This window comes from Xenopus laevis, chromosome 4S, assembly GCF_017654675.1.
Source record: "Xenopus laevis strain J_2021 chromosome 4S, Xenopus_laevis_v10.1, whole genome shotgun sequence".
Lineage (NCBI taxonomy): Eukaryota > Metazoa > Chordata > Amphibia > Anura > Pipidae > Xenopus > Xenopus laevis.
Window position 1 is genome coordinate 97,013,815 of NC_054378.1, and position 24,929 is coordinate 97,038,743.

The 24,929-nt window shown below is 38.8% G+C and overlaps 1 protein-coding gene across 1 annotated transcript in view; it reads left to right on the plus strand.

Annotated features, from left to right (window-relative positions):
* Positions 1-22,082, plus strand: part of imp3.S (IMP3, U3 small nucleolar ribonucleoprotein S homeolog) — a 52,540-nt gene extending 30,458 nt beyond the window's left edge. The window contains exons 5-7 of the mRNA XM_018261162.2: positions 4,426-4,477; positions 21,278-21,350; positions 21,571-22,082. Of these exons, the coding sequence (XP_018116651.1) occupies positions 4,426-4,477; positions 21,278-21,350; positions 21,571-21,597 (152 nt within the window). The 3' untranslated portion in view covers positions 21,598-22,082. The remainder of the gene's footprint in view (positions 1-4,425; positions 4,478-21,277; positions 21,351-21,570) is intronic.
* Positions 22,083-24,929: the final 2,847 nt, after the last annotated feature.

Sequence of the window (24,929 nt, forward strand, 5' to 3'; positions counted from 1 at the left end):
AAATCGTTTGATTGAACGATTAAATCCTTTGAATCGAACGATTGATGTTTGGTAGGTTTTAGGTGGCAAAGTAGTTGGTCGAAGTTTTTTTAAAGAGACAGTACTTCGACTATCGAATGGTCGAATAGTCGAACGATTTTTAGTTTGAATCGTTTGATTCGAAGTCGTAGTCGAAGTAGCCAATTTGATGGTCGAAGTAGCTAAAAAAAAACATTTGAAATTTGAAGTATTTTTCTTCTATTCCTTCACTCGAGCTAAGTAAATGTGCCCCTTAGAGTCAAGATAATTTTACTGCTGTATTGATTGCATAGGAGTTTAATACTGTAATACAGTGGTGGAGGGTATATCTCCCCCACAAGACATGATAATGCGATTTCTTTTCTGGAGGTTATTTACCTCATCCAAAATGGGTTTTATTACATGAATATCTGGGTGTGTTATTACATTCAGCACAGCATGAATTTTTGCAGATCGTGCTCCCTTTTTATTGCCATTTTACACCCCCTTTACTAAAGGTTTTGATGAGTACGAGGACCAGCCAGTGGTAGTTTGCTTTGAGATACTTTTGTAGTTTTACAAGACTTCATTAGTTTGCAACATGCTGGAAATGGCTATAGTTCCTAGATATTTCTGCCCGCCTGGGGATCCAATATTTGGTAGATTCAGGAGCGCTCTTACTTTACTAATGTGAGGTCTACTTAATGAAGTCCCATTATGATCTACATCTATAAAACATTGTTAGCATTCTGTTCCATGGAAAATATTACTTAAATATTGATTTATAAGAAAATGTATATTGTTATATTTAACAACTATTTCTTTTGTAACCTTAAAGTAATATCTGAATGAAAAGCATGAAACAGTAGGGTGATTTAGTCAAGCTGTTTGTTGACAGTGTCTTGAGATCTACTGATCACCAGCTAAAGATCTACTGGTAGATCCCTAACAACCTTTTGGACACCCCTGTGGTAGAAGATATTGTTGAACATAAATACTGCTACTTGTGTGTAAGTTACTAACATGTTGCTGTTTGGTGTTTTTTCTGTTAATAATCTTTTTGGTAGCAACCATCCACTCTTAAAGTCCCACGTCTGAGTGTTAAGGTATGTGGTTTCTTTCCCAAGCAAGGGTGAGGCAGACAAGTCACGTGTGGACCAAAATAGCTTTTCAAATACATTGACGGGCCTGTAAGAAACATTTAGTCATATATTAGAACCTCATTAAAATTGGATTGTTCAGCAGTCTATACATTTATGTATTGTGGCTAGGACAGACAATATAATCCTTGAAGGCTGTTTATTTTGTTTCAGTAAACTGTAATGTGTTATTTGTGTACCCTACACAGTGTAAAACTAATGATACTCTCATACCAATTTAAAGTTCTACATTTATGACTTAATATGATAGAATCTATTCAAAGATATAGTGTTGTGTCTTTCAAGCTCCAAACAAGCTTAATCAGCTTAAACCCACCATGGCAGGGAATGTAAATAGATGCTGTGTCCTGTTTAATAATCATATCTTTGGAGGTTGGAATGGTGGGAAACTGGTGTCATTGCATTATGTTTGCTGGGAAACAGGAAGCTGAAGCTTGTTTGGAATTGTAATCCATGAATCCATGGGAAGAATGATAAGTGTGGGGTGAAGGAACATTCACATGTTCTAATTAAAAATATGTGCTCTACACTTCTCCATTACAATATTGATAAAGAACTAAGACTGCCTCTCCTCTGCAAGAGGATCTAAGAACTTCTATTGATTTTTCCATTAATAATTTATATTCCAGCTTTTTAAAACAGATTTCTGTATTTTCTCTCTCTGTAGGTATTGTTCAACAGTGATTTGCTCCTCTTAAATGTATACATAAAGCAGAACACAGTCCCCAAAAAAAACCCTAATTTTTCATTGGAATGTATTATGATTTGTTGTGCAGTTCTGGAAATGGACAATTACTATTAACACAAAGTATAGGTAATAGGGATTTTCATGTAATTTTGAGTTTCCTAGTTATTTCTCTTGAGAGCATAATTGGCTAGCCGCATGGCACTATTTCAATTAATCATGATGATGATGACTTCAGATCTTTTCAGAGAGAGAACACTGAGATGTACAGAGGTCTGTATATTGTATGTCAGCAGCTCCATATCTATGTGATCATGATTGACCCTCTACTTTGTGTGACTTTGTATGTGCTGTGTGCTGTTGGTATTTACTGGGTGTGATCTAAATGTGATGAACATATTCTGTGCATACATCTCCTTTTTTTTTTTTTTTTTTTTTTTTAAATACATTTACTTTGAGTGTCTTTGGGTCTTGGTTTGACCTCTACAGCCACAATTGATCAAAGCTGAAAGGTTAAAATTGTCTTTGTACATACAAAAAAAGCATAACTGACCTCAAGTTTAGCATTTATATATTTTTCTATATCTGCTGTCACTAAATCGGGAAATTTATTATTTACATTTTTCAGACTAAAACGCCCCTATAAACCAGCCATATGCTCAGGCTAATATTACATATTTCCTTTTCAGCAGAGGCCTGTGCTAATATTTGAAGCCTTCTTTATACTATTTGATAAGCCATTGCTATAATTGATAGAGTTTCTCTGTATTAATACTTAGCACTGGGGTATGTTGCTATGATTGGCAGGATTGTCCCTAAGATGTTAAAAGATCAGAGGCTCAAACACACTTGAACTCAAGCTCAGAAGGTTAGTTGTATTGGAGGTAACGTAATTAAAGGTGCTGCTGTTATTGTAATACATAGTAGCTGCTAAGCAGGTAGCATTTATGGTCCAGTATTTGGAAAGGCATGCGTTACTCAACTGGCCAAACTTTATTTCAATGGTGGAATCTTGCAGTGACTGGCAGGTTAAATTAATTCAATAATTACATGCCAAATGTAAGTATCACCTCAGTAAAATAAATGCCAGATTATATTAGTGGCCAGTTGTTATCAATATGTTTGACTGTCCACGAAGGGTTAATGTGAATACCTGCTGCATACTATGTTCATTTAATGCAAACCAAGCATGTCTGCAGAAATCAACGTAAAACTGCTAATTTTGTCTTTCTGTTCCAGTCTAATCCGAGTCACGGTTAAAATGTTGCAAAACAGATTAAATGGGTCCTGAGTGCTCCAGGAACATAATGCAGTACAGTGTAGCCTCGTAGATGTCCAAGTGTACATGTGATTTCTTGCAAGTCCCTGTGAAATGTGTGGCTGGCATAATGCAGATCAGAGTAAGGAAACTGGCAGACAGCTCTCTAACACCAAGCTCTCCAGTAAAGTCAACACAAGCACTGCACCAACATTCCATAAGGGATGTAAACACTTGATCTGAAGGCCATTCTCTGCATTGCTACATCTAATGAGTTTGGGACCAAGGGACAGTGTTCAGCACATGCTAGCTCCATTTCTAGCAAGAGTTCCCTTAAAAGCATGCAATGCTTACCCAATCACTGGGGTTAAAGGCATTTGCATAGTTATTTAAGTTAGCTGAACTCTGCTTAGATCTCACTCACTGCAAACATCTAAGAAAAAAAACTCTCTGGAATACACCCAACCCAAGGATAATCATGCACATGCTGCCAACTTATGCCCATTTAGTCATCTTTATTGATATTGATTAATTATATAGTACCCACGCATTTACAAATCTCTTTACAGTGATTGTACATCATTAAGATTAGTTCCTAACTTATAGGCTTTATAGAAACTAAGTAAATATAATTGTTAATACAACGCTAAAGATTTATATGATTCATGACACTTTTAGATCTGTCCATTCAATTTGTCTATCTGTTTTTTCTGCCATTTTCTGGCAGTTATTTCCTGATTATGTACAGTTCCGTGGTATCCTTGATAAAATGATTGGATTTTTAATTTACAGGTATGGGATACGTTATCTGGAAACGCATTATCCAGAAAGTTCCGAATTACAGCAAGGCCATCTCCCATAGACTGCATTTTATCCAGATAATCCAAATTTTTAAAACCGATTAACTTTTTCTCTGTAATAATAAAACAATACCTTCTACTTGATACAAACTAAGACATAATTAATCCTTAATCCTTAAATCCAATTTGTCTTATTTAATGCATTCATGATTTTCTAGTAGATTTAAGGTATGAAGATCCAAATTATGGAAAGATCTGTTATCCAGAAAGCCCCAGTTCCCGAACATCCAGTATAACAGGACCCCTACCTGTATTAATATTACACAGAAATGATAGATTTGGGTGTGTGATTATGCTATTTCATTATCTATAGTTTTCACACAACTATATTCCAGTTGTCAACTTTGATGCAAACCATGTTTTTTGTTGTGAAAACACTGCGTAGCTTTTGGCTCTATACATAACAACGACTTGAAAATGATGATGAATATAATATTGCTATATAACCTTAACAGCATCTGCCAGATATCCGTGTTGGGCCTGAGGTAATAACCGACCCAGCTTTTCTGGTTACAAGGTAAGTGTTTCTTGCTTTGTTTTTTGATACAGTTGTAATTCAGTTGAAGGAAATACATAACATTTGAAGCTGACGGAACTAAAAAAAAACCAAGGAGGATAGAGAGACCATCTTTATTCCATATGGCAGTGCTGTCCAACTTCTGTGGTACCGAGGGCCAAAATTTTACTGGCCTATGTGGTGGAGGGCCAAAAATGTGGTCAGGGCCCCCTTATAAATTAAAAAAAAATTGGGGCCCCAAAAAAAAAAATGTTTTAAATTTTTTTAAAAAAATAAATAAATAAAAACATTGGTGGCAGGGGCCCCCTTACAAGTTAAAAAAAAATTGGGGCCCCAAAATAGAATTAAAAACTTTTCAGTCCCAGTTCAGTAGAATTGAACTCAAGGCTTCAGGACTTCAACTTCGCCTCCTTTCGTGACTTTGGGTCTTTTCGCAGCTTCAGGACTTATTTTCGGCTCCTTTCATGACTTCGGGTCTTTTAACCGCTTCAGGACTTCAATTTCACCTGTTTTCGTGACTTCGGGTCTTTTCACGCTTCGGTGCTTCGGCTGTTTTCATGACTTCAGGTCGGGACTTCGGCTTTTCACCACTTCCACGAGAAATAGCCGCACTTCTCGGGCGCTCGTAAGGCGAGCCCGGCTCTTTCAAAAATGCAGCACTGCCGGGCCCCCTTTCAGGCCCGGGCCCGACACACTTGTCCCCCCTGTCCCCCCCTGATGGCGGCCCTGCTGCCTGGTAACCAATCAGTGGAAACCAAGAGAGCTGAAAAGCAGGAAGTAGTGTTCTGGCTGTTATGTTAAACATCCAGTCACTCCAACCTTTATACATTACATTTTTGCCTAACTAACTATATTAGAAACATTTTTTACCTAATTTTTATTTTTATACTGAACTGTTCCTTTAAGTCATTGCACCCTTTTTGCACTTTGGTGATGGAGCATTATTGGGATTGAAAACATAAAATCACTTGTGTCAGCACTATAGTCACTATAAAGAGACCGTAAATGCTGGTATTAACACTCCCTAAGCAAATAACCTAAATTTTTGAGCATATATATAAATAAAGTGAATGCAAGTAAGGTTTTGTTTAACTCGCTAAGTTCTTTAAAGAAGTGGTTCACCTTTAAGTTAACTTTAAGTATGTTATACAGTGACAGATTATGAGCATTTTTTCGATTGGTCTTTGTTATTTATTTCTTATAGTTTGATTATTTGCCTTCTTCTGACTTTTTTTTCAACCTTTCAAATGGGGGTCACTGACCCCATTTAAAAACGTATGCTATGTACAGCAATTAATTTAATGTTATTGTTGCTTTTAATTACTCATCCTTCAAGCCCTCTCCTATATTTGGACCCTAGCAACGAGATTGCTGAAATTACAAATTGGAGTGCTGCTGAATATCATTCTATACACCATTCTAAAAGTTAACTCAGCGTTGAATAACCCTTTTAAATCCGTTATCATATATTGACATTTTGTGCTTAGCACATCAAGTTAGAAAGTATTTTAGGCCTTATTTACAAACACCTTTTGCTTTATTCTGTCCTCCTGTAACATTGGTCAGGTCAGAAAAGGTCCTTCTTATGATGCTGTGGTTGACAGCTGCTGAAACTTCCTTCACTTGTTCTGTGTTCAGCTCTTCCTGTGCGTAACCACAGCATCCTGCAGCATCACCGCGCGTGCAATGGGGCCTCGTAGGGGTGGGTAGAAGAAAAACATTGTGTGTGTGCTGAGCTCAGAACAGGAGAGGCATATGCTTTCATGTTTTATTTTATTGATGGCTCCAAATGAGGTCTTACAGAGTTCAGATAACCAAGGGTCAAATAATAAAATCTTACATTTTAGTTCCTTCTCACAAAAACCGTTGAAGTTGGTGGTAAAGTGGCGTTGGAAAGTGCGTGCACTGCTGATCTTTATATTATTACACTGGGATAGAAAACATTAATGATTTAGGTAGAGTTCACTTTCATGTCTTTTCTTACCCTGAATGTTACCTAGTGGCAAATATTTGGTTGCGCTGGTCTAGTTGGAGATTATCTATTGCTTATATAGGTAGGGAATCCCTTAGCCGGAAAAAAGCTCAGAATGGAAGGCCATCTCCCATAGACTCCATTTTAAACAAATTCAAACTGATTTCCTTTTCCTCTGTAGCAATAAAACGGTGCCTTGTACTTAATCCTAACTAAAATATAATTAATACTTATTTAGTCAAAATAACCCTATTGGATTTATGTAATGTTTAAATAGATTTTTAGTAGCCTTTTAAGTAGGTGCTCCAGATTATGGAAAACCCCTGGTCCCAGGCATTATGGATAACAGTCCCATAACTATATATCAATGATTTATTGTACTCTGGTTTACAGACAATGTTTAGTTACACTAGAGTCATTTTCTTCACTAGCCAAATAACTAACATAAACATATCTAACATAAATTCCTAGCAATACATGCACTGGTTGAAACCAAACAAGACCCCAGAGCAGCAACGCTAACCAATGTGCCTTTTAGATCACATGGTAGAAGTCAAAGCTTGCCTTTGACTTTTCACAATGGGAGGTATGTGCTGTGAGCTCCAGAAGCCATCGGAATTGTGGGTAAATTGCTGAAATTCCTAACTGGAGAGCTACTTAACAAAATGTTATCTTAGAACATCACTGGTCACATAATATAAGGGAAGCTATAAGGGCGTTTTTCTCAACCATGGACATGGACTGCACCATGTTACAAGCCTTTTTCTGTGAGCCTTCCAACAGCAGCAGTTGCTAATGGCTGGGGGTTTGACTACTAACACATAGGACTACCTGCCTATTCTAGCCAAAGTTGGCATCCTTTGTTCTCTCACTAGCTATGGCCACACCAGAAATAACTACATCAGATGAGGCCATCCTGGGTATCTATTGCCTTTTAACTCTATTCTTAGAAGCACATTTATCAATGGTTGAATTTCATGTTCATGTGAGGTTTGGTTTTTTTTTTTTGGTTTTTTTAAAAACGTAAAAACTCCCATGAACTCGTAAAACTCTGGGGAATAGAATCAACCCGAAAACTCGAATCAAATTAGATTACATTTTTTTTTTCTCTGAAAAACTGGAATGTCAGGAAGGTTGCAAACAACTCAAAATTGATCCCTAGGCCTCTCCCATTACCGTAAACAGCAATTTGGCAGGGTTTTAGGTGGCGCTTAGTCGAATTTGAGTTCTTAAAGGACCAAAGTATTATAAATCTCGAAAATCAAATTCAATTTTTTTTAAAAAAAACTTGAATCGAATTTGAATAACTCATGGTCAAAACTGTCAAATTCGACTAGGGAAAAAATAAAAATTCAAATTTTCAATTTGACCCTTGATAATTCTGCCCTCTACTGTCTGTTAAGGGATCATGGACCATAACATGACCACAGAGGTGTAGTGCATGGGGGGGCCATGTTGGAAGGGCTCTGTTACAGACCTGATATATATGTATCACTGATCTAAACACTGAGCATCTTGTTTAGCCTGTTAAGGATGAAAAATGTAATGTTAACACCTTGGATCACCTGTAGCGAATATAATATAATACCAATATTCCCATATCCAATACAAAGACAAAGTCAGGTTCAATCTGCCAACTTTGTTCTATTCCCAAAATCCCACGAGAATCTTTCATTGGACTAGGCTGGCCAGAGTGGCTTGGAAAGGGTTTCTTTGTTCGCAGATGGAATAATACACTGATCGTTTACTTTCCAGACACAACTGTCTAACCTCTGAGAGTTTATCTTGGCTTCAGTTTGTTTTGTTTAAAGCAACCATGGCCTGAATCTTACTTTTTAGCACAATTGTAAGACTGTTTCTTACTGCTTTTTTTTAATGTGCTCTTGCTTCACCTTGCTGTAAAAATATCTTATACTAGAAATTGCCAAAGGATAGGGTAGACTGTCTTGTTCCTGGTATCCTATGGCTGGTAGCACATTCAGTTCTGACACAATGCTGTAGCAAGTTTTGCTATTGGAATTTAAAATATCAGGTTTGTTATACTTTGTATGGAAATCATTATATCCTAAATCCTATTAAGAATATTCATATTTATGGGAAGCAAAAAAAAAAAAAATTGAGAATAGGTTCTCAAACTTTGTGGCTGAGCTTTTTCGAGCCCAGAGGGAAAGTCCATTGTAGAAAGCCCAAAGGCAGGGTAACTGATTTTGTGTGAATGCCTAATTGTCCTGCTTCACTCCGATACTCCTTTATTTTACATCTTTCCCCTCTACTCTTTACTTTCTATCTCTCTCCTCTCCTGTCTTTCTCCTCTTTACTTGAGTTTTCGTCTTTCTCCTCTATACTTCACAGTTTCATCCTTTCCTTTTGCTCTTAACTTTCCATCTTTCTCCTCTTTGCTTCACTTTTTGTCCTTTCCCTCTGTGTTTCACTTTCCAACCTTCATCTCTGGACATCCCTTCATCCTGCCCCAATTCACTTCACTCTCCATTTTTTTTCTATTATTCCTTCACTCAAGCTAAGTAAATGTGCCCCTACATGTTTCTTCACTGACTTCACTTTCCGTCTTTCTCTCATTTGCTTCACTTTCCATCCCTCCTTGATTGCTTTATTATTTCCCTTTTCTCTTTTTGCTTCTGGTTTTCAGTATGAAATGCAATGCATTTTTTAACAGATCTATGAATTATTTCATCTTAATTTCTGAAATGCCCTTGATTAATTCTTTTTTTTCATCAATGTTGATAGATAATGCTCTGTTCATACCCATAGTGTAGTTGTGTAGTGTGCCAGAGCCCCTGGCAGAAGTATGCCAGGAATGCACAGGGTTTCTGGAGGTAGGCTTAGGTAAAACACTTTGTTTTTTTTTTTTGCCTTCCTTGTAAAGCATTGTAAGGGCATAAGTGCAAGTACTGTCTGCATTCTTCTACAGCTCATTCTGTTACTAACATACCCCAGATAGAATCTAATACAGTAAGATATGCAGAAAAACGCTTGGGAAAGGATTCTTGTTCTGCAAAGAAAAGATGATTTATAATCACATTGAGCAATACCATTCTGTATATGAAAAAAATGCTCTTTTGATATTTCACCACCATTAATTATTTTATGCTTTGCTGTATTAATGCAGTATCTGGCCCAAAAAATGTTAGCAGGAAAACAAGCCAAGCAGCTATATAAAAAGAAGTACTTAGTGACCCTTTAGCCCGATCCTGGGATTATAGTGTAATACAAATAAACTTGCAGTGAATCTTTTAATGGTTAAGTGGCAACAATGGCAGAATGTTTGTGTTTCCATTTGCATGCTTTATGGAGGTGCTGTATGTTGCAAAGGAATGCAAGAATAATGTTTTATTTACATACTCGTGTTACCTCCAAAACACGTCATTGAAATCACTAATCTCTTGTATTTACGCATTTCTTTTATCCGTAATGCATATGGTTTTTCAAATTTGCCATCTGACCATTGAAAGATAAAACCAGTTTCCCCCAGGGCCATAGTTGCTCACCCGCTTTCATCCATTTTTCCTTCCTTGTTAGAGAGATAAGTTGATGGGGCTGAAAATATGGAACTTTTGGAACCTGGGTTCTTTTGCCTAAATTTATTAAAAATTGTAAAAAAATTAAATCCAACCCACTGGGATTATTTTTGCCACCAACTTGGCTTTGCGATCATTTTGAGCTTTCTGGATATCTAGGCAATTCTATACATCCCTGTACCATGTGACCTTGTGAGAAACTGCATGAAACACATGTAGGCCTGCCTCCTACAGATATTCAGATTGGCTTTCATAGTGTTTAGATATTGCAATTAAAAATATCTTCTGTATTACTATTTAGCAAAAATATTCATCTGAGCATTGAACTCTTTAATCGCAAATACTAATATTTATTTTTAGCTAAATGTCTTTTTGTTGTAAAGCTTAGCCAACTCCACAGCAAAGGACGTTAAAGCCAGATGCCTTCTCTTTTGTTTAGCTGTCTTATAGTGGTCTCTCACATCATTCGTTCCTGGGGTTAATTTAATGCCATGTTCCCATATTTAGAGAGTATGTTAGCAAGGCAGTACTATAGGAGAAAATAATCATCTCTGTTACTAAATTAAATATAGGAGAAAATAATGATCCCTGTTGTTAAATTGGAAAAGGGAGAGATATGTGGACCTCTAATCATGTGGAAGCTCACATGTGTATCTCATGTTCAAGGATTTTTCATGCTTTTCTCCAGATAATAAAGAAACAAACACAGAATAGTAACAAAATAGTCTAGTTCTACATTTCTGTATACTATATATTTTTATTTCTGCCTACCTCATCAGAAAATGTAGCATTATTGCTTCTATACTAATATCACAGTGTGTGTCCTTCCCTTCCCCATTTTGTGGTAGATGCTCTAAACCAGCCACTTCCTGTGATATTAATAGCTATTTCTATCCTTCTCCCTTCTCATAAAGCTGAGAATACAATATGCCATTCTCCCTTGCAAGCGGCATATATTGTAGATGTTGCTTCTATTGGAGTTATTATAACCTTTAAAATGTGAGCAGTTTGTGTGTGAGTCTTAAGTACCAACAGCAAGCAACCCTGGGACAGAGAATGCAAAAAGTACACTGGTGTTGTGCAGACTAGTCTGCAACCCATAGGGTCATGGCTTTGGGCCAGCACAAAACATCTTTAGTGGGTGGCAGTCACCCTACGGTGACATCAATAGAGCTGCCACTTGTTTTCCCTAGGAAATACACAAGGTCACAAGTATTAAGTAAAAACCACTGTTTATTTAGATACAGATAAAAAGGGAAAAACTCCAATGGCCCTACGTGTTTTGTGCCCTATAATTATGGACTAATATTTATACTAGTCTTCTGGGTTTATTGTACCATACCTAATGGCAACAACATTATGGGGGGTAGATACCTCCCATTGAAGTAGGGAATTTGTAATGAAGGCCATAGCTGGGCATTTACTGGCTAAACCAGCCAAATTCTGTCTAGGTGGCCATCCTAGACATCAAGTGAGGGCAGGTCAAGTGCGGCTAAATTAATAATGATGGCGCTCCAGGTTCAGAATGTGCATCACTAAGTTTTCCATGTTGTTCTGAATTTCTTCATGGGAAACTGGGACACTCTAAAGGCACAGCGCTCAGAGTGAAAGTACCCCAGGCCAGTGAGATCCCCCCACCCTTTATTTTTTCTCCCCCCTTTTACCATATATTAGATATAAAACATGTCTAATATATGGTTAAACATTTTTGTATTACCAATACTTTTAACATTGTGTTTTTCTTCCTATTTTTTTTTTTGTATTTGAAAAACATAAAACTTTTACTGCCATCATGTGGCTGGAACAACTCAGATTGCAAACCCTGCATTTGGAACAAATCTCTGCTTTTGGCGCAGAGCAATGCAGCAGCGCTCCTGACACCCAGCTCAATGTGTGAATGGAAATGTTTTCTGCACAGAACTGGAACAAAGCTTTTATAATGGGTACTTACTAGTGGAGTTTGAAGAAATACACTGGTCCATTGAGTCAAACCTTAACTTTCTTATTTGTCCAGAATAATCTCTCTTCAGTTTTCCTGAGAAGGAGAAACAGAATTCCTTTCCATCTCCAAAATGGCAATAGGACCAGTGATCCAAACCTTTCTTGACACTATCTTATGTATCTAACAGTGCGACTGCTTCGGGGGGGGGGGGGAAAACTTCAAATGTAAAGAATTATTTTCTGGCTATTATGGTATTGGAGAGTTTATAGCATGACCCTTATGTGTATTTATAAACAGTGATCATATCCATCATAAGAGAATCTCTTCCAGTGTGAATAATCCCAACTTGCCAGTTTTTCTTCATTATGGAGATTTTCCTTTATATTATATTAGTTGAGTGTCTGGAGCCCCGCACAGATTCTCCAGTACTCACTTTTGAGTACTGGAGAATCTGTTTAATGTAATGTGGGTATATCCCAACACGATCTTTAAAACACCTTTAATCCCCAAGGTCCTATTGGGAATACCAATAAACCAATAAACCGGTTGTTGCACAAATATAGAGCATTAAAAATTAAAAATCATTTATTGATCAAATTAAAAAAAAAAAGTAATTGATAATTCACTGATTTACAATTCATAGTAATAAAATTGCTTGGTCATCCCCCTGATCTCCAAATCACCATAAAAGTCTTAGGGGCTGATTCATAAAGGGTTGAATATGGAGGGTTAATTAACCCTCGATATTCGACTAGGAATTGAAATCCTTCGACTTCGAATATTGAAGTCGAAGGATTTAGCGCAAATACTGCGATCGTACGATCGAAGGATTATTCCTTCAATCGAACGATTAAATCCTTAGAATCGAACGATTCGAAGAATTTTAATCCAACGATCGAAGGAATATCCTTCGATCAAAAAAACTTAGGAAAGCCTATGGGGACCTTCCCCATAGGCTAACATTGACTTCGGTAGCTTTTAGCTGCCGAACTAGGGGGTCGAAGTTTTTTTTAAAGAGACAGTACTTCGACTATCGAATGGTCGAATAGTCGAACGATTTTTACTTCGAATCCTTCGATTCGAAGTCGTAGTCGAAGGTCGAAGTAGGCCATTCGATGGTCGAAGTAGCCCAAAAAATACTTCGAAATTCGAAGTTTTTTTACTTTGAATCCTTCACTCGAATTTAGTGAATCAGCCCCACAGTGTGAAAGTTGTAGTTCTCCAATCCGTATCCATCAATTGGATTAAATGTTAATTTGGTTTCCAAAGCTGTCCCAATAAATTTCTAATTTGGTGAATGAGAGTAATTGATCCTGATTTTATGGCACAATATCACTGCAGAACACAAACCTCCGGACACTCTCACTCCACACACACTTTAGCCACTTCAAGGGATTTTGGAGATGATTGCACCATAAGATCAGGATCAATTATTTGCATTCACCAAGTTAGAAATGTATTGGGACAGCTTTGGAAACGACACCAAATTAACATTTAATCCAATTGATTGTGGATAACGATTTATGTTGGAGAACTACCACTCTCACACTGAAGACTTTTATGGTGTTTTGGAGATCAGGGGGGTGACCAAGCAGGAATTTTTAATGGAAAATTTATAACTGAATGAATTTAATTACTATGAATTGTAAATCATTGAATTATCAATTATTTATGAATTTATACTGAATTAATTCTGAGCTCTGGCCAGCCAGTTTTTATTTAATCAATAAGTGATTCTGAATTTTTTAATAGCTAATAAACTCTCTATTTGTGCAACAACTGGTTTTAGTACACCTTTTAATTATTTATGATACTGGAGAATCTGTGCAGTAAATAGTGACCACGTAATAATCGTTCGGTGATATTTGCTAAATAACGTTAGCATGGACAAATATACCATATTGTGGTTACCGCGGTTTGGGCAGTCAATATTTGTGCAATTGGTTTGCCATCCAGTGTGCACAGGGTTAACTGAAACTTGTGGGTTTACTCGTGCATCAGGCAGGCTCAGGTTGATGAATTACTTCTCCAACGGATTGTGGGCAGTAGAGGGCTAGCTCTCCCCCTGCCGGATCCCTCTCTGCAGATGACCTGAAATTCATGCCACTTTGATTTTTAAACTTGCCCCTGCCCATTCAAGTGACATCAGAGATGGTTGGGTTGTGTGGGGATTTCAGAATCATGATGGCATCGCAGGCCAGTTTGGGTCCTGGTTGGGAAACAGAGGGTCAGGGTCAGCTCTAGAACAAACCTGGCAACCATGTCAAGTTGCTCATTAATAGCAAGCAGATGACTTAACTTTTAGGACAATGGTATGCGGTGGAATTCCACATTTTCAAATTTTCCAGAATTAATCTATGTGCTATTGCTCTTATGGTTCGGGTTCTGTGACCAGTTCAGAAAATATCAAACTTGGCCAACGTGGTTCACTTTATAAATGGGCCTCTTTTGATGTCACCTACTTATTAATGTAAGTATAACGTATGATTTAGCGTTGTGTACTTTAACTATATTTAGCTGTAGGAATTCAGTGCATTTCCACAAGCTTATATTTATACCTTGATTGGTTAACCACATAACAAGTAAGTGAAAACAGCTTTAGCTCTGGGATGTGCAAACACTCCACCCCAGCTCTTGAACTTGCCTTGTCCTCCTTCTTGTACCCTTTGCTCTCCACTGAATGCTCAGAGTTGTAGCTTTAAAACAGGCAGCATGGCACTGGAGGTATCTCAGCCAGCCAAGCGTGCCAGCAAAAAAACTTCAGTATAATGGAGTTGTGATTAGCACTTAGGTTTAGTTGCATATTCTGTTTCCAAATGTTAATTAAGGGACTGTAGATAAATGCTCAGGATCAGAGTGTTAATTACCCTGTACCTGAAAGGCTTGAGTACATCTCTGCTGCTTAAAGGTACCTTTGGCTCTTTAGCTACAGACATCTCCACTTTGTGTTTGCCTGCCCCCACTCTCCTGCAGTGTAAGTCTAGTCTTTTGCTTTCCATAATTTGCACCTGAAATAAACCCTGCTATTATAAAAGGCCTATAAACATCCCAAAATGACTTCAGGTACAGGCAGTGTTGGGTAGAGCTAAGAGTGTAGCTATTGATGTGGTTGTAGCAAAATGAGGTGAGACCAAGACATTAATTAGTGGGTGAGAATCTGGGTGAAAAACCTATTTGCTGCCTAGGATTATTAGTATAACCTCATTGTTTTCTGTAGCATTTTTTGGAACGATGATTAAAACTGCCTGAGAAAGCAATGTTCTATGTAATTGTAGTCTTGACCAAATGTTGGACCTTGATTGGGGGCTTAAGAAGAAAATGCATGAAAACCACTGCTGCAGGAGATTCATTTACTTACTGAGAAGAGGGCACATATTTTCTGTGTGGTGGGATTACTAGTAGAACGCCAACATGGAGGAAGATTCAAGCTGTATTTATTTTTATCGGAATTTGTATGCTGGGAAGCACTTCTTATAAAGCAGTTTGTATTTTCTTTTTAAACATGATACCTGAAACAAGCATTTGATATGTTACAGTGTTGTATATTTTTAAAGGGCAACTATCAAGAAAATGAAAATTTAATCTAAGCTTCCTCATACTGAAATAAGAAACTTTCTAAGTACAGTCGGTTAAAAATTCTGCATTGTTTCTGAAATAATCACTATCCCACTCTCAGCATCTGTTTTTCTTCATTCTGTCTTCATGCAGGAGTTGGGTGTCATATATTCATTGACCACTAGATCCAATATATCTTATACAGGGGTGCTTCGCCAATGAGGCGAGTTGAGGCTGTCGCCTCAGGCGGCAGCGCCCCACTAGGTACCAGGGGCAGCAAAAATGCTGCTCCTGGTATTTTAAGAGTGAATTTCTGGGGGAGGGGGGGCAGCAGCAACTGCTGCTGCCTCAGGTGGCGGAGGGGCCAGGATCGCCCCTGATCTTATAGTTGGCTTCCTTTACTAGCAGATGTATAAGAGCTCACTCAAATAACTGATTCCAATAAAACAAAATAACTGCCTTTTGCACAAATTCTGCATGTAGAGAGACATGATGTCTGGTGATTTTAATAGAGTGAATACATCTTCTAGGCAAAAGGAGTCCTCTAAGATATATTGGATCCAACTGTCAATGATTATCTGACACTCAACTCCTAAATGAAGACAAAATGAAGAGAAACAAATGCTGAGAGAGGAACAGTGAAGATAAACTTGATTATTTCAAAAACGGTTCAGAATTTGTAATTAACAGTAGAAGTTTTCAGGGGACCAGAAACAAATGGTGTAAAATCCAGGAAAATGTAAAATCATGGAAATGTATTATGCATAATATATAGGTGGGACCACAAAACAACAATGTAAAATGAGGGAAAACTTAAAATCAGGGGATTTAAAATTGGGGTTCGACTGTATTTAGAAAGCTTTTTATTTCACTATGCTGAAGCTTATATTAAATTTAAATTTCCACGACAGTTCCCCTTTAACCTCGCCACTTGCTAGCCCCACTGCACAAACTCTTTGTACTGTCCCATCCCTAATGGCTAAAAGGCTGCACTATACTTGTTGTGAGCTGCAGAGATGGGCTGTGAGGTGAGCAGCACCCATGTTTGGTAGAGAGGTTGGGGAAGGGGGCCAGGTAAGGAAAAAGCCTGTGGGTGGTTCATGACATAGTTTTAAACAGAAACGTGTAAAAGATCTCATCACATTCCAATATCAGGCTGACATTTTTCCATTAACATTTAACCTTAAGCACAGAAATGCTTCTTTCTGCATGTCATAGAGCAGCCACCGTGCCAGTGAGAGATCAGTGAGCCCATTGTCTGGGAAGACATCACATACATCAATCTGCCATCAGTGGGTGCTGTCGCTCCTTCAAGATACAGCAGCCGTAGCGCATCACGCAGTAAGAATGCTCATGTCCATAGCTAGCTTCAGCTTCCTCATCACTCAATGGGCTCACAGGATGCAGCAGAGCATTGATTCGGCAACTGTTGTTTTTTATTAGTCCCTATATAATTTGACTCTTAAGGCTTTTAGCAGACTAGTGCGCACCTACAGGCCCTGTAAGATACAGAAGATACAATATACAGGCCCTGCAAGTACAGAAGCCTAAATACAAATTGTCTGTATTTTGTTATTCAAGGCTTGGGCTAACTTGTAGATAGAAGTAGGGATGGACCAAATCCAGTATTCGGTTCGGGATTCGTCCAGGATTCAGCCTTTTTCAGCAGGGTTCGGATTCGGTCGAATCCTTGTGCCTGGCCGAAATGAATCTGAATTTGCATATGCAAATTAGGGATGGGAAAGGAAATCACGTGACTTTACATCACAAAACAAGGAAGTAAAATAATCTTTTTGCTTTAACACCCCATGCAGTAATTTGCATATGCAAATTAGGATTCGGTTTGGTGTTCGGCTGCATCTTTCAAAAATGATTCAGGGATTCGGCCGAATCCCAAATAGTAGATTTGGTGCACCCCTGGATAGAAGTACATGGAGATTGCTGTGTGATATAACTTGGAGATGACTTTATATTTAGGCACAGGTGCGTGCCAATGTGAAAAGAATATCTTGCAGTTGTTCCTATGTTCTCACCTGAAGGCACCAATCCTTTTATGAGTTAGGGACATGCAATGTTTGAAGGACTATGTTCTGCACAATGACCCGTCAGATCTCAGTGGTTATGTGTTTAGCTTACTGGTAGGTAAAATCCATAGGCAAGTCTGTTTCCAAAATCTATTGATGTGAATGCGCAGTGAGCAGCGTTTGTTGCTACCACTTCAAAGGCCTCCGTGTGTTTTTCTTTCTTTCTACTGGAATTTGAATGGCACTTTTGCACATGCCCAAACAGCCGGAGGGGAATCTGTCTGTGCACAAGACCCCGGCATCCCTGGGAAGAGACTTGTTTAGCTTCAGGCGGTAGAGGTGGAATTTGAATACTATAACCCTTTCTTTTTTCATTGCCTATGTATGAATCCTCACCTCATTACCCTGACTTCACGCCTGCCTGTGCTCCGTCACTTTTAATCAGTGCACCCTCACCTTCAGTCCGTGCACCCTCACCTTCAGTCCGTGCACCCTCACCTTCAGTCCGTGCACCCTCACCTTCAGTCCGTGCACCCTCACCTTCAGTCCGTGCACCCTCACCTTCAGTCCGTGCACCCTCACCTTCAGTCCGTGCACCCTCACCTTCAGTCCGTGCACCCTCACCTTCAGTCCGTGCACCCTCACCTTCAGTCCGTGCACCCTCACCTTCAGTCAGGGCACCCTCACCTTCAGTCCGTGCACCCTCACCTTCAGTCAGGGCACCCTCACCTAGACACTGATTCAACCTCTCCAATCTTTATTATCCCTTCTGATCAAAGACACTGACTGACTAAGTTTTAGATGACTTTAGCATCAATTAAAGTCCAACGTATGCCATGTATCTGTGATATAGTCATTTCTACAGACATACCCTGTTAAAAAGGAGAGTGGAGCCTTGGCTGGAGGAGAGCCATCTACTGCAACATGGTATTGATAGAACACACAGTCAGAACTAGCAGTGCAAAATGGTAGTGCTTTGCATAGCAATTATACTTACATATAACATCCCTGAAGGGATTGTTCACCTTTGAATTAAACTTTAGTATGATGTAGAGAGTAGGGATGGGCAAATTTTTTCGCCTTGTTTGCGTCGTGCGTCAAAAAAAAAAAAGGCGCGTGTCCAAAAAAATGTTGATGCCCATAGACTTTAATGGGCGACTGCGACATTTTGACGGTGACGAATTTTTGCCAAAACGAATCAAATTCGCCCATCCCTAGTAGAGAGTGATATTCTGAGACTATTTGCAATTGCAATTGGTTTTTCATTTTTTATTTGTGTTTATTTGTTATTTAGCTTTTTATTTAGCAGCTCTCTGGTTTGCAAATTCCGCAATCTGCTTGCTAGGGTCCAAATAACCCTAGCAACCATGCATTGATTTGAAGAAGAGACTGCAATATGAATAGGAGAGGGTCTGAATAGAAAGATGAGTAATAAAAAGCAGCAATGACAATATATGTGTAGCCTTACAGAGCATTTGTTTTTCAGATAGGGTAATTGAAAGGTGAAAAGAGACAGAAGAAGAAGGCAAACTATAACAAATCAAGGCCAATCGAAAAGTTGCTTGGAATAAGCCATTCTCTAGAATAGTAAAAAAGTTAACTCAAAGGTGAACCACCCCTTTAAGTAAAAACAATTCTACAGATTAAATGGCAGCATCAACAAGGCCACTTTTTCCATGTAGGTTCCTCTCCCACCTAGACTGACTGTTCATTGTACTTAAGAAGCGGAGTCTTTATACTTGAATCACTATTTAAATATTTGCTAGATAAGGTTATAGTTTCCCCTGAGACATAACTTTTAACCACTTTCTGACCAAGACCTATGGATTCGTTCGCAAAACTGTTTTTAGCTGTAGGGGAAAGTAGAATCTGTAGAATTGTGTTGCCGTGCAGGTAGTGGAGCCATAATACCAATACAAAGTGTTATGATCCAAATATTGCTCCAGTAGGAACATAGCTCCTTTGCCTTACTGATGTAATGGCTTTCTAATAATTCACATTGCATGCATATGGCATTGGTAGCCCACCCGGAAGCCTTGCTCACTGGAAGGGATGTGTTTGGATATGCAATGTATTGTGGGGGAAATCCGCTCCAGTCTTTTCCAACACCCTCCAGCTTTGCACTTTCCTTCTGCCAAAAAGCAATGGTGTGTTGCTGAGCCGGCACTGCCTCTAAATTGTGTATATAATGAAGTAGAGTAGGTGATTCTAGGGAGGCAATGTATTGCTATTTTCTGGCTATCATGGGTACTGTAATACAGGTGTGAAAAGGGGAGGTTAAAGAAAAGTGCTGGTAAACTGCTCCCTCTGCCGGTGGAAGTCTTGAATTACTTTATTATAGTTGAAATGAAAAGACCATCTGCTGTATGCTTTGTCTGCCTTTACTGCCTGTACAGCTACACATATAGAATATTTTAGGAAATCATGAAATATATTTGTTAATGATCTGTTTTATGTTTTTAGGTTTAAACACTGTGCAGTATTTATGTCACTACGTATACTATATCTACTATGTGCTGGATTCATAGAATAGCCATACAATATGGATGCACGGAATCCCGAATTTTGCTCAAATTAGAGTTTGCTAATTAGGGGTTGGGGAGAATATTCTACGGTGAAGTACATTAACACTAGGTTAATTTGCACCAATGCAGTAGCCCCATAGTTACCATTCAGCAATTTGTTTTGATCAGACTGCTGCAGGGAGCACAAAGAATGCAAATATCTGATTGGCTGCTATGGGTAACTTCACAGGTACCATTTTACCACTGCCCCAAAACTGGGTAGCCTGGTAAATCCATTAAAGGAGACATATACAATAAAATGAATGAAAAACCCTAATTTTGTAGGCAATTATGAAGAATATCTAGTGTTGGCTTCACAATGTGCTAAAAATTAATACTATCTTTAAAAATAGCCCCTTTATTGGCGCTCCCAATAGATGTTCAATGTTCCCTGTTTCAAATGAGGGATGGGCGTGTCCTAACAGTCCCTGTCAGAAGCACAGTAGGAGGGGGACAGCTAGTTATCACAAACCTGCAGTCACACAAGCAAAGACAGACTTCAGTTCCCTATCAGGTCATCCTACCTGCTGATTGGTTCCTGTCCTACAGTGCAGTGAACTGAGTGCCGCTGGCTCCCCTGCACAGCCTGGGAAAGGAGGCAGCAGGAAGTGGAACATATAGGTGGGACTAGCAGGGATTCTGCAAAATTTTCACTAAAGTAACCAGAAACACAGCTTTTTAAAGCACATTCCTTCTATATCTAAAAGAGAAAAATGCACTGGCACATTCTTGTTTTTTACATAAAATGTCTCCTTTAAAGCAGAAGAATTAAAGCCTGTTTTAAACAAGAACCCCCCCGCCCAGACCAACTGCTCCACCTGACTCCTGAAAGAGGGCAACTGCTTTCCAAAACTAATGGCAATGCAGAGCAAGGTTGGTGGCCCCCATGTTTGCCAGTACCACTGCCTGTCCCATCAATGCTATTGCAGAGTGTCTGAAGCCCACCTGCTCCTGGCTTTTTTTTATTGCACACTTTTTTATGGTTACCAATCACAGCAGAGAAGGCTCTGCTGGCAAACATTGCAACCAGGCACCTTGATGCACACTGGAGTGTGGGAGTAGGGGCTTTTGTTTATAATCAGCTTTACTTTTCCTTTAATATAGTTTGTCAGACCTGTATGTTTTTAGTTCCGCTTGTTACTCTGAGATGTTGATGTTTAGGTGTTGATTTAGTCTAAATTTTTCATTTTGCCTTTTTGTTTTGCAGAAATATGGAGGATTTTGTGACTTGGGTGGATTCTTCTAAGATTAAGAAGCATGTGATGGAATACAATGAGGAGGTAAAGCAACGGAATGTAGTGTGTGCCATTGGAACTGCTGCCAGTTTATATACAGATCAGTTGAATCACTGAGCAGACCATTCTTGCAAGTTTTCTGTATAGCTCCTCAGTCTGATGGATTATCTGCTGCCATTGGGCAGAAATCGCCAGAAATGTCCCTGCTTAAGTAATTGCTTCTGCTTTCCATTATAGCCTATTTACTTTTTCTTTTCCTCCTTAGAGAGATGATTTTGACCTTGGCGTCTAGACCTTTCCATCATCCCCAGAGGCAGATCTGTACATGACTGGAAGCAGAACCAATACTTGGGACTTCCCAAATGTATCCCGAGCAGCCAACCAAAAGACTGACACATGTAAATTCATCAATATGGACTCCAAAAATCTCCAATTTGTATTTCAGTGTGCCCTGCTGGTGGTGCCTCTGGTAAGGAAAGGGTAAATGGAACAGAGTGTAATGGGGGGTAACGGAGCTGGTTCAGCAGAGAACCAGGAACATATAGAACAATGCTGCAGCCTTTGCGTTGCCTTCTGTTGATATTTGGTTTAAGAAAAGGCGGTGCACAACTGTGTGTCACTTCTATTACATTGATTATGTGTATACCGGTATATATTTTTTTCTTTAGCAGGCTGTTTGTTTACGACTGTTAAATTCAAGCTCATCTTACAATTTTGCCACCAAATAAGCCTGGATTGTGAATGCTCCTTTCTAAATAAATCAGGTTTAACCACACAGATCATAATGTCTATTGAACGTGTTAATGGTTAGCGAGTGCGCTGGCCTGGTACTTACGTCATTTAGAAAAGGAAGTTTATTTTAAGGAAATTACCCAAAAGGCTCACGTCAGACTGGAAGCTGCGGGCTGAATAATAAACATGGACTTTGTGCTTGCGTGTTCCCAATGAGCACATCCTGATCAGAGCGAGGGGGCAGTTTGGGCTTGGCACAAAGTGGAATATATAACAGCTGTCTTTGCTTTTTACTATACATGATACAAGGTGCATAGGCATCTTAGGGTATTTTTTTCAATTTAGGCCATAAAAAATAGAAAATTCAGAGTTTCGTGTCAATAGGGACTTAATCATAGGCTGTACATCCTACGATTAAGTGCCTATTGGCACAAAAGGCTATGTAATTTTCTATTTTTATGGCTTAAGGCTTGATAAAGGGCCCGGTTGGCCCGAAACATTGCCCAGTTTGAAATGTTTTGATACAATAAATTTCACGTTTGTTCAAATCTACGATGTGCTGCTGATAACTACTTGGACTGGATTACTTGGCCCTGAAACAGGCGTGGGTCCTTCAGTACAGCACCTGGTACCGCAAAGGTATGTGTTCAAGGTTTTAAGCTCTCCACCTCGGTCTCTGCATTCCATCAAGTGAGGGCAGCAAGAGATCCCCACACTGAGCAGCTTTGTGTACACGGTTTGTTCTATATTTTTATATGAATGTGACCTAAAACTTTGTCTGATTTTCAAACAAGTTGTAAAAGTAGATGAAGAAAGCCTAGTTAAACAAATGAAACACAAACGATTATATTTCGTCGCTTATTTATTGAAAAAAAGGATCCAATAACATATCTGTGCTTGGTAAGTGAATAAGTATTCGTTTACTTTCGCTCAGTATTTGGTGTGACCCCTTGTGCAGCAATAACTGCAACTAAACGTTTGAGGTTACTGTTGATCAAATCAGTCCTGCTCATCGACTCCATACAGAACTGCTTCAGCTCTTGGATCTTGGTGGGTTTCCTAACATGAACCACTCGCTTTAGGCCTTTCCACAACATTTCAGTTAGATTAAGGTCAGGACTTTGACTTGGCCATTCCAGAACATTTACTTTATTCTTCTTAACCATTTACTTTATTCTTCTTTAACCATTCTTTGGTAGAACAACTTGTGTGTTTAGGATGGTTGTCTTGCTGCACTCCAGATGAAGGTCTCTGTGTGAGAATGAACGTTGAGTAATCAAACTTTCTTTTTGTGCATTTATAGTGAATAAAGTACCCCCTCTTGTAAAATGTAAGGATATTATAAGTTACCGGGGAGTTTCATGACCCTATAAAAGCACAAGCCGAAAGCCCAAAGATAACTTCTAATATCCTCATATTTTGCAACTGGGGGTACTTTATTTATTATAATACACAAGTTTCAGTGAGTCATGTGACACAAATGACATCACTACTCACTGTTTATAAAGATATAAAATACAATATATTCATGGCTTTTGTGTATATTATATATATATATATATATAATCTTCTCATGGACCCAGTGTATGTATAATCAAATAGCTTTTATTGTATGCATCTTATACTGTATATCTGATGTTTCAGCCTTTTTCAAGGATAAGTGTGGGCCCATGAGAAGATTTTTACATATTACTTGACCCTGCACCCACATTTACTGACAAGAGTGCAGCTGCTTGAGACTGAATATATATATATATTGGAATCTATGGGCGTTATATTTCCTGCGAAAACTTTTTGCTCATAACTATTTCTTACCTATGAGTGAGTGATACAAGGACTGGTTTTGTTCTTGTCTGGGCCCACTGCAAATTGTTTATGGGGTGCATAGAGTTGATTGTGTGAATAAAGCCATTCACAGTGTTTCCTGCAATGAAAAGGGTATTGAACAAACAACTACACAGTGCCTGAAAAGCAGCAAAAATAGAAAATGTTGGGTATGCCTTAGTAAAAGGCTCCATCTGCTGAGGAAGTTGCAGTATTGCAATGGCACAAGCTCCCTCTCTATCCCAAATTGGGTTTCTTGGTTTTTCAATGAGCCAAGCAATGCAGTGGAGGAGTTTCATACAAGGGCTCAGTAATCCTGGTTGTAATTACAAACTGTACGCTGCACATTTACTTCTGCTGCTGGCCAGAAATGAGACTTGTATGGTCACAGACCCTAAAGTGATAACCATTTACTGATACAAATGTCTGCCTATTATTTCTATTATTTCTTTCAATTACGACCCTTATTTAGGAAGGCAGCAAATGTTGTGCATGATGGTTATAGTGCATTTCTCTCTGAAAATGGGTCGTTCTAGACATGGGAATGTCCCTCATACTATGGTGTTAGGCTTGTTGATCCCATACCAGGGATAATGGATCAGTTTCAATACATCAAAATAGTTGAAGAGGTCATGTTGCCTTATGCCGAAGAGGAAATGCCCTTGAAATGGGAGTTTCAGCAAGACAACGACCCCAAACACACCAGTAAATGAGCAACATCTTGGTTCCAGACCAACAAGATTGACATTATGGAGTGGCCAGCCCAATCCCCGGAACTTAATCCAGTAGAAAACTTGTGGGGTGACCTCAAAAATGCTATTTTGGAGTCAAAAGCAAGAAATGCAGAAGAATTGTGGAAAGTAACAGGTGCCAGAAGTTGGTGGACTCCATGCAATACAGATGTGCAGCAGGTCTCCAAAACACTGATTATACAACTAAATATTAGTTCAGTCATTCAAAGGAAAGCAAAATCGGGGAAATACTTTTCAGTTTATACAGTGAATGAGTTTGTAAAGAAGAACGCAGACACTGCTATTTTTTGGAACAGCCTAATATTACCTTTTCTTC